Genomic DNA, 17,538 nt, shown 5'->3' with positions numbered 1-17,538 from the left:
TGAGCCAGGATAACCAAGATATCCCGGGTTAATCCCTTATCCTAGTTTTGTGCAATAGGCCCCAGGTTGTCAAAACAATTAACGTTCCCCTAATGTTTTTACAACTAAAAAAAGAAACGTTATATTATGGTTGAATCCCAGCAAGCAAATAACGTTAGCCGTTGGTTCTCCTGTGGTTAGTTTTTCAGTAACCTTCTAATACCCTGGAGAGAACGTTAGCTCCAGGTTATCAAAGTTCCCTGAACGTTTTTACAACTAAAAAAAGAAACGTTATATTCGGGTTGCATTTCTCTTTTCACACAACGTTGCTACTTAGTTGTTTTTTGGTATCTTATTTGTATAACCATATAGAACGCTATTTTCTGGTCCTGTGCTTGGGTTATTGTTGATGAAAATCGCCCCAGAGTTTCTATCGAGTTTCCAATTGAACACGGCCAGCAGCCAGCCACACTGCAACTTAGTCGGAATAATTTGTTGCAAATTCGACATCAGTATAAGCCTATTCTATTCTACCCTCCTCTGTTAGATTGATATGCCTACCAGAGCCTATAGCCCGTCTAACTAGCAAGAGGCAGCTAGCGCGAGAGGTTGAGAGCTACTTCCATCATCTCAGGTCCGTGAAAAAAACAGCCAGCTCTGGTGTGTTGGTGTGTTAGCAGACTCCATGCACTTTGTTCCATTAACCCTTTGTGGACGGCCCATTGAAATATGGTTCGATTTCGAACCATGACGTGTTCGCCGTGTTTGAATCACGCATTTAACCTCACCGATGAAAAAAACTATGTAGATACGTTGTCAACAGCTAGCCAATCACTGTCAAGTAGTTTAGTTCGTTTTGATAGCCTATTGGCTTAGTTTTATGTCATTTTACATCTTGTGATTGCCCCGCCTCCGATACTTCCGCGTTCCGCTCATTCGCGGCTGTTCAATGAATAAACATGTCGGACAATACATATCGACAAGTCCGTTTTTCAGCTGCTGAGGTGGCAGAAATGTGTTGTCAACACATAAATGATGACAATAGCAGTGAAGACAGTGAAATAAGTGGCTTATCTAGTGGAAAAGAGGACAAGTTGGACCGTGAACTGGATGAAGACTTTCGTGACTCTGACTCCGACGACGACTAGCTGCTACGGCGACGACAACAACGTGAGTAAACAATAAAGTTATTGAAACTCAATATTGTATTTTACTACTACTTACACTACTTACAGCTTCATAAAACATTATATTTTCGTGTGATAACACTCTGAGTAGACTGTGCCTTTTGTATGGTGTGTTTTTTGTCTGTCACAACAGAAATAAATCGCGCCTCGTGTTTGTTTATTTTTGATCGCGCTTTATCTCTCGCGGGTAAATTATTCGCTCTTTGCCAACATTGTAGTGTTGCTAGCATATTCTATGGGCATGTCTGGATGAAGAGCTGAATATAGGATGGAAGGAATAAATAAATATCAGTGTTACTCGTTCTGTTTAGTTCCAGAAATGTCTATTTGTGCTCCCTATAAGAAAGTAATTGCATATAAGAAAGACATGCCTAGTAGGCCTAAGTAGCAACCTTCTCTGACTGAAAGTAGCCTCGACCTAGGTGTTGAACATTGAACTTGTTTTTTTTTTTTCCTCAACTTCTAGACAGAAAGCCTAATGACATTTAGTAAGTAAGCAACCTTTCTGCTACAACCTTTTCTGACTGAATCTAGCTTTGACCTAGGTTGTAAACAACTTACTTTTTTTTTTCATCGCAACTTTTCTGCTACAATCTTTTCTGACTGAAATTAGCCTTGACCTAGGTTGTGAACAACTTGTCTTGTTTTTTAATTTTATCTCAACTTTTAGAACTCAACATTCTCCTGGTTCTGCCACGACTCAGAGGAGGATGACCCTGACCCTTGAACCTGAAAGGACCAGAAGGAATGCCAGAGCGACCGTGCCCAGGGAGAGCTGCACATCCAGTGAATCAACCTGTTGTCCAGACATATAGCTATGATGATCCAGACATGCTCAACCAGTTGCCATCTGTCCGTCCTGTACGCCAGCCTGGCGTTCACCTAGATGTACAAGTAACACGAGGTACCATGACCAAAGCCATAGATTTTTAAAAACTTTTTTCTACAGATGCCCTCCTGCTACAAATGCACCTACACAAATGCTTATGCCTGGGAGGAAATCCTCAGAAAGCCCTATTATGGTGGCACAGATGGTACAAGGAAAGAAACCAGTCCAGATGAATTGGCACGACTGATGGCCCTTGTAATGTTTTGTGGCCTTGTCCCAGTCAGTTCTTTTTACAGATACTGGAGCCCCAAAACCATGTACCATGGCCTGTGGGCACGCAGCATAATGTCAAGAGACCGGTTCAAAGCAGTGATGCCAATGCTCCATGTTGTAGATACTGGTGCTGAAGATGAGGGTGATAAACTGTGCAAAATCACTGGCCTGTTAGAGACTTTCAAGGTGACGTGTAGTAAAGCACTTTACCAACCATTCCAGCATGTTGCTGTGGAATGGTGAAATCAAAACATAGTTTATGCTTCTATACAAAACCCTGGGGAATTTGTCACTGATCATATTCCTTGGGTACTGTTTATAGTGATTGACAAGAGATTATTGTTTATTGCACATGAAAGCAGGAGGCACTTTCCATTACCATTGATCTGACATTGAGTGTTCATTCACTATTGATTGTTTATTGGAAATGCACTTACCAATGAATTTACATTTATTGTTGACCATAAATAAGACATTTTTTTAGATTTTATTGATTGACTGTTCATAACATGCTTTTTCATCCTAAATAAGAAGCACTTTTTTAGTTGATGGTTGACTTTTTGTCCATTGCTGCTTATGTTTATTGATTGTTATTTTTCGTGATTTGATAAGTGCACTTCTTTATTGAGTTACCACATCTAAAAAAAAAATTACTGAAGCAATATGATTTGTAATAATTTATGTTTGCAAATAAATCAACTAAATACAATCAAAATAGATGTTGGGTGTTGTGGTGGTTTCCAAAAAAAAAGTTAAAATGTACATATTTGGGTTATTTAGGTGCAACTTTTCGTGGGTCACTAAAAGGTTAACACTTTCTTTTCCATAAGGATTTGTATTACCTGTCCTAAAGTATAGTGAAACATACCATATATAGCTCTGTCTCATGGATATATGGCCAAAATAACTTATTTTGACCATTCTGTCTGGATTTTGAGGTCAAATGTCAAATCGGGCAGTGAAGACATTCTACTCTGTAAAGATTCTAAAATTTTCTGCAAACGTACAGGACATAATGAATTGACCATAACTTTTGAGCAGAAAGTGATAAATTGATTCTGTTTTTTTCCTTGAGTAGGGGACAACATTGCTAGTCTGTCATATACTCTAAGTTTTTGTCTATCTACAACAGAAATTAGAGAAAAATAAGATTTATGTTGAAAAACTGTAATTTTCTCTTTTTTTCGGATTAATTTTGAGCATATTTATACAAATTATTATGCTACCCTCACACATAATTACTTATGTTTTATACCATTTTAAAGTGCTCTTTCTTCTGATTACAATGGTGTGTATATTTTATCTCTGCCATGTAGTATGGCCACACTGTAAGCTTTTTTGTGCCCCGAGGTCATCATTCTACTATTTTCTGCAAACGTACAGGACATAATGAATTGACCATAACTTTTGAGCAGAAAGTGATAAATTGATTCTGTTTTTTTCCTTGAGTAGGGGACAACATTGCTAGTCTGTCATATACTCTAAGTTTTTCTCTATCTACAACAGAAATTAGAGAAAAATAAGATTTATGTTGAAAAACTGTATTTTTTTTCATTTTTTCGGATTAATTATGAGCATATTTTTAGACATAATTATGTTACCCTCACACATAGTTATTTATGTTTTATACCATTTTGAAGTGATCTTTCTTCTGATTACAATGGTGTGTATATTTTATCTCTGCCATGTAGTATGGCCACACAGCAAGCTTTTTTGTGCCACGAGGTCATCAAGTGTGGAAAAAATGGAATGTTCGGGCAGTCAACAAAGGGTTAAACCCAATACAGTAAAAAAAAAAAAAAAAACACTAGCTAGCCATAGTCCCTAGGCAAACAAATTCTGCCCTGCAGTCAACTCTCGACTCGCACTGGTTTCATTTGTGAAATACAGTCTTTCAGACATGTACAGAATGTCAACAGTTGGGCTGAGCAATCAACCCAAGTTATAATCTTGGTTAATCTCCACTAGGGATGGCGAAAACTACAAATTTTCTTGACCGACCACCGAGGCTCATTAGCCGGTTGAAACCGGTTAACCGATTCGTTTAAAATAAATTACGCTATTTGAAATAACAGCCACGCAATTTCCCAACTCTCATCTCTCTGTCCCACGCTCATACACACAGCCCCGGCGCCGCCCTTTCACTCACGTCACTTTTTTAAATCCTATAGCGCCAAACATGAGTCCTGCAAACCAAGGAGCTTGTAAGTGGAGGACAAATGGTTCCTTTGCTCCGAAAATGGTTTGGGTACAAGGTGATCGCGTTGCAAATAAAGGCGTTAGTCTAGTGTTAGAAGCTCATTTGAAGCTGAAATGGCCGCGGCTCACTTATGAAAATGACAGCTCCGAAGAGACGCAGCTTAGTTTGAGGAAGTGCTAACAATAATAACGAAAAATGATCATTACCTTATCTGTTACCATTGATGACCCTTCCTGAAATGTAGATGTAATGTCTTTCCAAATCTAAGCCCATTTTATGCGGAAAGTTGCCTAGACTGCAACACGATAAAACCCAATGGATAAAACAGCGCACTTCCAGGTTGCAAAAGACGCTGCGGCCACCGCTGTGACCTCGTGCCAAATGTTTTTATTGGTTTATTACATAGCGTAGCCTACAAGCAGGCGAGTTATGAAACATTGAATGTGAGGGATAATTTGTTAACTTCACGCAAAAAAGATCTTCTTGGAATGAGAGGGCTAGCTGTAGTAGCGTTTAGTCCACTGTCTTTAGCCTAATTTAAAGATGGCTCTTTTTTTTTTTTTTAACCGACTAGCGACAACTTTGGTCGGCTAACGTGGATACGGTCAACCATCGGTCAAACAGTCACCGGTTAACATCCCTAATCTCCACCAGCCAGTTTGCTTACGAAAACAATTGTCTGTCGCAGTCAATGTTCCCTCTAAGCTGCGCGCGTGCGCGGATGCGCAGGCCAGTCGAAGTGGCCGCGCAACAGATTTTTCAGACCGCGCATATTTTTCAGACCGCACAAACTATTTTTTTTTCAGGGGTTAAAAATGTGACTATCAAACGCGATGTAGCCTAGTTAGCAAACATTTAAAATACTGACACGTCTGACAACCAAGTCGGATGTAGACAACGTTACAAACAAAGTATTCTTAAGGCTCTTGGCGGGTACCATGACGAAAAGAAAGGCTGAGCAGGTGCTCCAGAAAAAGGTCTGCCTAACATTTAAAAATGAGTGGCTAGATGAAATAGTCCAAACTGACACAAAAGATGGTCCAGGTAGGATAAAACTTTCAGAGATATTTACATATTTGCTCGGAGGCAAAAGCGAAAGGGGAGTTCGCTAGTGGTAAAACTTTGTCCGAGTGGAAGCTTGATTACCTAAAGCAGCGGTGTCCAAACTACAGCCCGTCACGCACTTTAATGCATGCATTAGTTTATCATAGATTTTGCCCGATAGGTTATCATTGGCTGTTCGCTATTTTTCCCAGCAACAGCGTTGGCAAACGTTACAGCAAACTGCTTTACACTATTCTTAGAGAACGTTTGCAATGTCAATGTCAAAACAGCATGTTACATAGAGATTACTCTTTATAATCTCCATTGCAATAGATCTAATTTACGTTATGTTACTCATTTGATTGGGAACGCGTTTGAGCGTGCACAAAAGGGATCCAGCTGGCTTGTCATTGGTGATAACTGATATCTCCATTTTATAAGAAACGTTTAAAAGAAAAACGCAAAGAGTAATGCACTCCTGAGCATTATAATAAACTGTGAGAAGGCCATAGGCACAGCAGAGTGCGCCGGAAGAGTCTTAAAGTGACAGTGCACCATTATAAATGAATTAAACAGCATCATATTAACCGTCTTTAACAAAATTACTTTCTCATTATTGTCATGTAAATTATATATATATATATGGGGGAGGGGGGGCATGGTCATTTTTGGCAGGTCGCGTGGTTGCGAATTGCTCACAGCGGTAAAACCTGCGCTCAGAAGAAAAACATTTTGCTCAGTGCTGAAAAAAATTAGAGGGAACATTGGTCGCAGTGCAAGTGGCTCCGGCTGTCCAAGTTATAGCCTATGATTACCGTTTTGTTGTTTACTGTTTTCACTTAGCCTATCCCACAATTCCCAGTCCCAATTTTAAATAAATTAAACCAAATATCCAGCATAGTTCTGAACCGAGGACTTTTAATGGAATACGATGCAATAAAAGCAGCCAGTTTTGAATTTTGAAACGTGGTTGGGACATTTCATCTAAGGCTAGCCTGCTCTGCTGATGTTTTGAACAACCGATCTGACTTAATCGTTTAGCCTATGGGGAAAAAGACACCGTAGACAAGAAAGTATTAGACCTAACCCGCATTTAAATGTTTAGCTGACACATGCTAGGTGTAACGGGCCATATTCGTTGCAGTTCAGCAAGTAGCTCACGGTAAGTGAAAAATATAGTACATTGACATTGCCTTTGTCATCTATGACATACGTTCACTCCCACTATTTCCACAGATGTAGTCGCAGACGGCGAGTTTGAATAGCGGAGCTAATCGCATGTCACGATAAATCTAATATTTTCCCCCCCTTTCAACGTTAATTGTTGCTGGGAGGTTAGGGGAACATTAATGCAACCAAATATTGTAACGTTCCCTAAAGGGTAGGAGAACGTTCTGCTAACCAAAATAAATAACCAGAAAAAAAAACGTTGTATTTTCGTCAGGAAAACTTTCCTGGGGAACCATGGGGCAACTTTTGCAACTTTCAGGCAACGTTCCCCTAACCAAGAAAAAAACGTTCTAAAAACGTTCTCCTAACCAGAAATTGTTAGCTGGGAACCCTTTTAATCTACAAACGTGGGTTATCTTTAGTGTTGATAGCCTATGCCAAAGTTGTTTTGAGCTACTAATTCACTCGTTTTGCTCAGAGTGATGACAATCAAAGTCCTAATTCAAACCATAATTGCTGTTTAGCGATTTACAGTACGATTTCGTTATTCTCCTTTTATGTAGGCTAGGCAACTATCTATTTTTTTCTCTCGTGTTCAATTTGATTACTTCCGATGAAAATCCTGTAGATGGCGCTTGTAAATCGAACTGAAATCTTCTAGTTTGCCTTAATTTTACGACATATATCCTCTTTTCGTCAATGTACGATTTTGGTCTACTTTTCTACCTCGTGCACGAGCAGACATGAAGCTGATTTAGTCTCGTTTGAATAAACGAGGGCAAGATGCAGCTAACTTGAGTTAATCGAACGGCTTTAGCTTCAAGTGGAAGTCTGCACTAGTTCAAAAGGCTATTTCTGTTGAGCGCCGCCTTGTTTAGCGAGGTTGATGGAATAAGAAACGTCCGTCGCATAATCTTGTAGGCTACTTCCTTACCAAGTATTCGTCTAATCCATCTGATATAATAGGTTTTTCTTTTTATACTTCGCTCCTTTATATTGTGGTGTATCATTAAGGTACGTTTTTGAATAATAGACATTCTACATTAGATGACCAATGAGCAATGGGCACAAATAGGGGCTGACACTTCGCATACGATTTCTCCACACTGCTTAATGCCAAATAATGTTATTCTTGCTGTATGTCTTGTACCAGAATGCAGTTTATTATGAAAGTGAAATGGTTGCTGGCCTAACGTGAGCGGTAGCCTACATTGCGATCTTGAAATTTCACAGTCTGAAAGCCCATTTCATACTCTTTCTGGAGATGTGTTCAATTCATTGGTATAGCTTGTCATACCTCTGTAATGGGGAGATACAATATCATCCAAATTGATTATTTTTCAGTTTTGTGTTACAATATTTCCAACAAAAAAGCTAGCAAAAGGTAGCAATCATTATTCACAGAAAATGTGAAGTCTTTAGCTTGAAAACTTTTTGAGATAATGACATCTGAACTTTGCTGCAGATTTAGATGAGGGCACCAATGTGCCAAAAATCAGAAGGGGGGTACCATGTTCAAAAATGTTTTTCTCTGGATGTATTAGGTATACCAATCTAATATTTTGGCTAAGTTAGTTTAAATGGTTACACTTTAGGTGGTAAAATTTTTAAGGATATCTGAGATGGTCAAGCAGAAGGCATTTGTTGAATTGAGGTGGAATGACCCCTCAGCAACATGAACACACCATAAACCTAGGCACCGTATCACAAACACAGAACAAATAAGCCAGCTAGCTTACCTTACCCCAGGAAGGAGAGCTTCTCCACACCCACAACCATTCACTTGCTCATTCTGCTGCCAAAGACATGTTACTAACCACTTGCCTTAGACTTCGTCCACGAATGCCCAACTCAGACAGCAAGCCAATAGCAGATCTGGCCACAAACCCTCGTGCACCAATTTCAATAGGCCTTAATCTCACACTCCAACCTCGCTGCGCTGCCTCCTATGCTATTTCAGTGTATTTTGCTCTCTTTAACTCATTGGCCTCTTCTACTCTGTCTTCCCAAGGAACAGTCAATTCGACCAGGAAAACCACTTTTTCTCTATCTGCCCAAAGAAGAAGGTCGGGTCTCAACCTAGTGCTCACTATATGGGAAGGTACTGCCATCTGCTGGCCTAGATCAACCTTCATTTCCCACCCCGCTCCACTAATTAAAGAGCCGTTTTTTACACCTGGCCTTCGTGGAACGCTGTTGACCCCCTTGACGTACAAACTTAATTTGCTTAACATCCTTACTTGCTGCTAATGAATTAACTTCTCTCCGCTTATCCTCAACTGCTGCTGCTAAGCATTTCAGTACTTGGTTGTGACGCCATGTATAGCGCTCCTGAGTGAGGCTTACCTTGCACCTAGGGATGTAACGGTATGAAAATTTAACCCCACGGTTATAGTGACCAAAATTATCACGGTTTTCGGTATCATCGCGATATTTTAAAAATTGTGTGTACAATATGTTAAGAAAGCGCTGATGGGTGTAGACAAGCTGAAATATTTTAGTTTAAAAAAGTGTTTCTTACATTAAAAATATAGGCAAACCCTTATTACCTTCAGCAGGATACCGATCATTCACAGCAGTGGCAATCCTAGTCTCTGCTCAACCCTCCTCACACACAGAAAATGGCTTGTCTTGTTTCTATTGCATATTTTGAATTCATAAACTTTATATATTTTGCTAATAGTTTAGAATATGTTAGGATCTGCATAATTACTTATAGCTAAAAATATTCAGTAATTTGAATACTTCATATTGATTTTTAAACTATTACACTTGTCTTTAATGACATTACAGGGGTGTTGTGTAGGTCTAATTGAGAGCCTGTCACTTTAAGAGATACGTGAAGTAGCCTAATTATATTAACCTTCATTCGGTTTTAGGAAAGTAGTCACGCATAGTTCAATAAAATGAATGTTCAAAAAATTAACAAGTCAAAGAAAATATTGCTGGGATCATAGAAAAGATAAGTGTCTTGCAATGTTAACTTCTATGATTTTGGTGAGCACTAGGCTACTGTACATTAGCCTAATGATAGACATGACGCGTGAGCTAACGGGATAGTTACCTTGATGGAAAAGATTGCCAATAGGCTGTGTTAAACACTACAGTAGGCCTAAATGAACTAAATTCCATAGCCTTCTGTAGGTAGGTTACCGTGGCATTGTGCTCACTTTTTCCTTGGTTGGAAATGTTGGCTGCTTATAGCTTAACTTGTGATTTGGAGTTTGGTATATCTGTTATATCCAATGAGTGACACCCAGCGCTCAACATAAAACTTTACGGCATTCTCCTGATAACGTTAGTGGAATAGCCTAGATTTAATGTGAACGTGTAGGTCTACATAAAAAGACGCAGAGTGGCTACATGATACAGCGCACGTTTTGAGGTGAAAATTTTGCGCCCTTTGAAAGGAGGTGTAGCCTTATCCGAATCATGGTTAAATCCATCAATTAGAAAACAGAATTAGTAAGGTAAAGTTTTGTTTCATAGTAGCCTTCCAGCTTGTGTCAAAAGCAGGCTCGGATGAAGCTGGGAGGAATTAAACACGCGGTTACCACACCGTAGTATCAACCGTGATAATAATGATATTCGAAATGAACGCGGTAATTGTTATCATCAACATTTTTATCATGGTTGACCGTCACACCGGTAATCGTTACATCCCTACTTGCACCCTGATAGGATATGGTGGAGGCTGCCCACACACGAACAAAGTGTACATTTATCATCCTCACAAAACCATTGACTTAAGTTCTTAGGAGACGGGAGCACATCATATGTAGCACCTAGCATAAATCTAATCCTGCCAGCATCCATGCCCCATAGATCTTTCCATTTAATCTGCTTTTTTCCCACCCCTTCCCAGTTTACCCACTGCCCTTGTCTTGCCTGTGATACTGCCTTGGTACATCTAACAGTCTCCTCCTGCCTATGCATTTCCTCCACTACCATTTTCCGCCTTTCTCCTGCAGAAGCCTTGCTCCACAAAGGTTTACTTATGTCTAAACCTAGACCCCCCCGCCCATGCTGCACATGACCCATTATGTCTCTATTGTATTGTATATAATATATTTTGTGTGTTATTTGTGTACAATATAATATATTAACCCCGGTGTTAATCCCAGTTTCAAACAAGAGTCCGGCAGGAAAGGTTACTAAATCTGAGTGCTTCAGGATTATGGAGAAAAGAAAAAGTCTGACAGTCCAAGGGATCACACAGGTTCATGATAACTTAGCTGCTACTCAAATCAAGTTTCTGTGAGGCATGGCATAATTAAATGATAACGAAAACAATACTCAACTAGGCTACCTAACAACTGCTATATTTTTCTCAATGTGTATGGTCACGTTTGTTCCAAGTACATCTCACAGAAACTAGATTTTGTTGAGAGTTCTCTTAGCAGCTTCTTTACTTTTATTTCTTTGCTACTACTTCACTACATGAGTTCAGTGAGCGTAATCATAAAATTGGACACATTGCATTATGCATAATAAAGTAGGCTATAGACTAGGCCTGCTACACATAAGATGCACTTCTATAGTGTCTCACTTTTCTAATTTCTTCTTATAAGTTCCCAGCCTAGGCTAATTACAGTTCATTAGTTCTCAAACTGTGTTCAAGACTTGTTAGTGACTCTGGATGAAATTGTGGATGTTTAAGTATATGTTCACATTAGTTTACAAAAGCTGTTGTCTGACACCTTTTTGTGGGGTAGGCCTACTCAAGAGAATATACAGTAGGGGAAGTCAATCATGGGGATATGGAGTTAGTTGAATTAATTGAAGTTTCTCTTACTGCACCTGTTACGTTGAATTGCTCTTGCAACTGACAATTGTTCTATCTCTAACACATGTATTTTGTAACAGATTGTTCAGAGGGATTCAAAGCCTGTGACACTCGAAAGCTGTTCGTGTACATTAGGGATGCACCGATCCGATATTTGGATCGGATATCGGCCCCGATATGAACAAAATAGCTGGATCGGGGATCGGAAAAAATGGGCCGATCCATGGGCCGAACCGAATTTAATATAGCTATTCTCAAAAAAAGGCTGAGCCATGACGCGCAACCAGCCATTTAGCGTCGCTGTAGCAGCAGCTCAATGCTGCGGGTTAGAGTGTGCCTCACCTCACTGTGTGCTCTGAGTGTCTAAATTCATGGATGGGATAAATACAGATACCAAATTTATGTCATAGGATCAAAAGAATATCCATACCAACCACCATTTGTCATAGATTAATTACGATCTTCATGCGTTTTGTTGCGTTTAGGCAACATGTTTAATGTAACAGTCAACACAAAATAGGCTACTCAAACTAAACACATTGTCATTTTCATCTCATCTGTATAAACTGTTCTTGGTATAAAGACATGCAATTGTTCAAATTGTTAAACGTCTCATTTATTAGATAAAACATACAACTTCTACCGTTTACCACCATTCAAACTCCGTGTGAACTAATTCGTTTATTGTGGGGAAACTGCGGGACCGTACCACTATGAGTAAATAGAGGGGTGTCGCGGGTGACACGATTTTGGCAGGGGTGTTTCAATGTATGTCACTAATATGGGATTTTTATCTGCAAAATTGGTTTTTGTTAGATTTATTATTTAGTAATAACTGTGAACTTGAATTTGAATGCTGTTCCAAGTTGCTGCTGGTGTACAACTGTTTATTTTTAATACTAGTAATATAATCAATAATGATGATAATAATAATAATAATAATAATAATAATAATAATAATACATTACCTTTATATCTAAGTGTTATTTTGTTAGATTTTTTTAGGAAAGTAATGTTTAGTTAGGGAAAGAATGTTTAAGTCAAGCCTGATGCCTTTAGTCTTTTCCACATGGTGAAGTATACAGTTTATTAATTAACAATGGTATCGGATCGGTATCGGATATCGACCGATACGCAGAGCCCAGGCATCGGTATCGGTATCGGGACTGAAAAAGTCGGATCGGTGCATCCCTAGTGTACATGTGTGGCTGGCACTGGCCTGTGCTACCACGTGCCAGCTCTTCTGTATCAAACAGCACACTATTCGAAGCTGGAGTTCAAGGCTGTTCAGAGCAGAGGTGGCACAAACCAAGAACCATGGGAATTTACCTTTTAAACTTACGCTAACAATTAGGTTTACTTTTACTTAAACGTGTTTGATGTCATTGCAGGGTGTTAAACCTGATCTGGTGAATAAGATGGTGGTCCTCGAAGCCCGACCAAAAGAAGGCTTGTAGAAGGAATCAGGTTTGTATTGTTACTGCATTGTCGTATTGCTATTGCATTACTGAAATGCTTATAAACTTAAATTTCATTGAACCTATGACCTGTGATCTAGTCTATCCTATATTCTCTTTTTGCCTTTTGTTCTGTCTTTTTCACAGAAGCAACCTGTAGAGGAGAGTAACTTCCCCACCATCAGTATGGGTTCCTTATCCATCCTGATGCCCCATGGATGGGCTCCCCTAAAAGATCCCAGCAGATCTATTTTCGCTGTTTAGTGCCAGAACCTTTGGCTCCAATCAGAAACGGCGATACTCTAGTCCTGGAACACTATTGGTCGGTGACGCGACGATAACGAAACTTAAGTGACGCGAAGTGCAGTAGAAACAAAGCACAGCCTCGCCAGACTAATGTTCAATCTTAAAAGAGCCTCGCCAGACTAATGTTCAATCTTAAAAGATTGAGTATGTTGAAAACCAGACTAGGCAGATACAGGGCCAGATGCTGATTTCTGGATGTGATTTTGTTGTTTAGATTCAGGACATCAGGAGGACATGTTCGTAGAAAGGATTAATTCCCTGTGACAATGAAATCACTGACATCATCAGAGAGATCACTTTTTTTTCTATGTTTACCTCAGCACTTTCTTGTGTAGCAAAGCGTGAGATGCACTGTTGCACTATTTTGCATGTTAAGCATTTTTAAAAATGTAATGGTCATACTTAAAGAACACATAACCATAAGGTTAATAACAAATGACTGATTAATAAAAAGATGACTAGAATTTAAACAATTTGGTGTGATGTTATTTTTGCTACTGTTGCAGAAGGTCACAAATACATAACGGTAAGACATGAAATTGGTGGATTAAAGTGACGAAGAAGCACTCAAATTAAGTTGACCATTTTCAAATCATTTTTTTGTAATGACCTGCCTTAGAATATGACAAAAAACAAAGCTACACAGTTTTAGACAGTAATAATAATAATAATTTGTATGTTGAACAACTAACATGTTTCTTCTCTCTGGTAAAATAAAGGATAAATAGCTCCAGCTTTAGTTGTTTTTGCAATTAATTCCTACTCATGGCTCTGGCACCCTAACACGTGCTATGGCCTGGGTCTCCCTAACTTCAGTAGCAGACATTTGAGACTGCCCAGCAAGGAATGCTAGCCTGTAAACCTTGCATGGTACAATGTCTTCAATCACAAAACCACGATCTACCATCACAGCCATGTCAGGTTACCCGATTTCTTTGTGATCTGCTTATCACATACAATATGATATGAAGCCACCTTTTCACTGAGTGTGTTTGGGGAAGTATGCCTTGTAATGTAGTCTGGTCTCCACTAATGTGGTGGGGCCAGTGGAGACCAGACATTACACAGCACACCAGTGGAGACCAGACATTACAAGGCATAGGCCTACTTCCCCAAACACAGTTTTCTCAGTGAAAAGGTGGCTTCGCTTCATATCATTGTATGATTGATATATTGTATTGTATCATTGTATCATTTTGAAGCTAAAATTAAGTTTACATTAGGCCTATTTATGATATGCATATAGCTAAAATACAAAGTAAGTTGACTATTTCATATTGATTTTTATTTTGACTCACATTTTACACGATTGTCATATTGACTTACATTTATTTTTAATGTCAACTGTCTAATTGAGTGCCTGTCACTTTAAAATAACGTGAGCGTAATTAGGCCTGGTTATTCTAGTGTAAAATAATGCAATATGAGGAAGCAAAGCCCATGTTTTCTATCGAATGTAGTTTAAATAAATGTTCTAAAACCAAACAAGTGGAAGAACACAGTATTCATTAGCCTATTGGGTGCTACACAGACTGAAGTCGGAGACCAAGACGAAATGTTTTGCAATTTAAACACGGGATTACTCGGGAATGGCTTCTTGTACAAATTAATGCTTCTCATGTAGCCTAAATTCACGTTGATTTTCTCGCAAACCCTTGATTAGCCTACAATACCGTCGGAAAGAAGACGTGCAGTCTACAAGTGCCACGCATCAGTGTAACTCGTGGGCTAGCCTACACTTGGTGAGCAATCCGACAGAGATGAATGAGTTTGCATTTAGCATTTTTTTGCCCGTCGCATATAATTTCTCTGAGGGACAGGGTTATCTCTGGGGAGTGGAAAGGCGAATCAGTTCAGTTTGATCTTCAATGGTTAAGACTACATCAACACCAAGTTTGACAGATAGAGTAGCGTTCCGGTGAAGCACCCGATTTGGTTCCCCCCAGTTCGTGTTTCCGCAGAAGCTCTAGTCGGCTACCGTAGCTGAAAACCGGAAAACGCAATTCAGTACTAAGAATACGTACGGTAACCTAGCCACAACGCAAGAACTTTAGTATAGTGGCGTAAAGGAAACACGAACTGGGGGGGAACCAAATCGGGTACTTCACCGGTCCGGAAGGAGCAACGGTGGTTTACTTGGAATTCGGGAGTAGCCTACGTCACACTAGCGGTGGGATAAAGGCTGTCATTGATATGCTACTGTTTGTAACACTGCACCTCTTTGTGTAGCATGTCAGTTGTCACTGACATTATCATTAAGAACGGTAGGCCTACATTTGAAGAGAAGATCAAACACATAGCAAAAGCAAACTGCATAACCTAAATCAGGCCCCGATTAATAAGCATTCACTCGGAACGCCCGAAGCCGGATGTCTGCATGAGCCACCATTTCCAGTCTCGTTTCCTGTAAGTTATCTCAATAGCAAACCAAAATCGACTGATCTTTGGAAAAATGTTCCAGGCAACATCAACCTTATGTGTGCAGGTTCAACGATAGGCTATGAGCATAAATATCAGATGAACGCTGTCTGTCATTGGGCGTCACTATGTCAGACAGCCTAAACCATAGCCTCGACTCACACACGTCATATTAAAGAACATTCAATTTTACAGCGCAATATTAAGACGTTAATTGTACTCACTGCAGGGACATAGGCTACAGCATCGGGTCTGTATTTACCGGGGGTGTAACAGAGCTTGTCGGAGCCGAGTATGTTCCAGTGGTTCCAGCATCCTTGGTCCATCACCAAAAAGGGTCCGTGGAACGTTTGAGTCCCATCTCAACCCTTTGGCCTATCATGAGTGCACCTCGATTCACCATATTTTGTGTGTAGGTAGGCCTACTTTTATAGTATCTATTTATTTATTTTTCTTTTTAATTAATTTCTGTAGTTGAATGGACACTTGAGCTTATGTGCTCAATAAATGCTTATTTATATGAATAGGCTACATGACAATAAACTTTGAACTTGAACTTGAATTCGCGTTGAGTGAAATGCACGTAGTTACGCGTTTTTGACTTAAACACCGTTACGCACATGGGAGAAATCCCCCCATGATGCACACCACATAGGTTCACCAAGACAAGACTGCCTCTATCATCAGTGGACATCATCTCTACACCATGGTTCACTTTTTGGAGAGGGAGGCGTGAGGCTAGACCACTCTCCGATCTTTTTCTACAGACTGCTTTCCGTACATTCCCTCTACAGTATATTATAGCAGGGTTGTATCTCACTTTGTTGCAAAAGAGTTTGTATTTAGTTTGTTTATTATTGCACTTCTCAACTAGGGGACCCCAAGAGCAATCTTGTTTAATTGTGTTTTAAGTTTACTGAATGATATTGCCACCAGTTGTTCTGTTTTCAACCTAGTAACAACCCAGATCTAAAATAGCCTATGATTTGTATAGGCCTTCAAAAGCCACTGACAACGTTAGGGTGGTGCCTTTAGACCTACTGTACTTTGTTTGTTTAAAAGGCCGAGGTAAGATAGTTGGCTGAACAATGCCACCTGTTGCATCCTAAAAAGCTGAATTTTTATGCGTCAGTTCGTGCCACAAAGAATGCCTGCATCTGAAAAACATATTATGAGTGGAACAGCCTGCATCACTTGTATAAAACCTTTAATTATCCTGCTCTAATTTCGTCTTGATCTAGGAGAGGGTTATATTTACATTCCTACTTTACCCTGACCAGAACCGAGCTAACCAACGCCTGTCTGATTAAAAGGAAGGAAATTCAATGACTGTGTGGAATTTAAAGTGATAATAAAAGTAATTTGACATGACTTATGGGCACAAACACAAACTGTATTTCTTAAAATCTTGACCCTGTCTGTTTTTCACTAAGTTGGACCACTGCTCGGGTGTTAAGGTGAATTGTGTGTGTTTCTGTATAGAAGTCCCCATAAGTTGCTTCAGATAAAATACATCTTCAAGGTGCTCTAAGCGACGTTACGCAGTCTCTAATTTAAAACATTTCTGTTACATATACTGTAGCCAATATCACGTCACCATGCTAGCTGCTATGCTCTGAATACACTGAACAAAAAACACAATCTTTGTGGACAGCCAAGGCTCCAAAAATGGCAACAAAAACAGCTTGGTCCAGCCTGGACTATATAAACATAACACACTGTTCCAGCCAATCACTGACAAGATGCATATTTAGGACGCGCCAAAATTCTTTTCGCATATAGTGCAAGTCGACTGGTCTACCATGAGGCAACCCAAAAATCTTTATCCACATCCCTACATGTAGCCTATTATAGCATCAGCTACTCCTTGATAATCTAATTTATGCCTT

At 39.6% G+C, this 17,538-nt stretch overlaps 1 protein-coding gene and 1 long non-coding RNA gene across 2 annotated transcripts in view; one reads left to right on the top strand and one right to left on the bottom strand.

The window, feature by feature from the left end:
- Positions 1-13,333, top strand: part of LOC134078071 (uncharacterized) — a 45,803-nt gene extending 32,470 nt beyond the window's left edge. The window contains exons 2-3 of the long non-coding RNA XR_009938818.1: positions 12,860-12,935; positions 13,073-13,333. This is a non-coding gene — a long non-coding RNA (uncharacterized LOC134078071). The remainder of the gene's footprint in view (positions 1-12,859; positions 12,936-13,072) is intronic.
- Positions 1-15,992, bottom strand: part of plekhm3 (pleckstrin homology domain containing, family M, member 3) — a 73,492-nt gene extending 57,500 nt beyond the window's left edge. The window contains exon 1 of the mRNA XM_062533717.1: positions 15,874-15,992. Coding sequence (XP_062389701.1) covers positions 15,874-15,975 — 102 coding nt within the window. The 5' untranslated portion in view covers positions 15,976-15,992. The remainder of the gene's footprint in view (positions 1-15,873) is intronic.
- Between the last annotated feature and the right edge of the window lie 1,546 nt (positions 15,993-17,538).

This window comes from Sardina pilchardus, chromosome 4 (assembly GCF_963854185.1).
Source record: "Sardina pilchardus chromosome 4, fSarPil1.1, whole genome shotgun sequence".
NCBI classification, from domain to species: Eukaryota; Metazoa; Chordata; class Actinopteri; order Clupeiformes; family Clupeidae; genus Sardina; species Sardina pilchardus.
The sequence above is the reverse complement of the archived record's forward strand: the minus strand, read 5'-3'. Positions and strand labels throughout refer to the sequence as shown.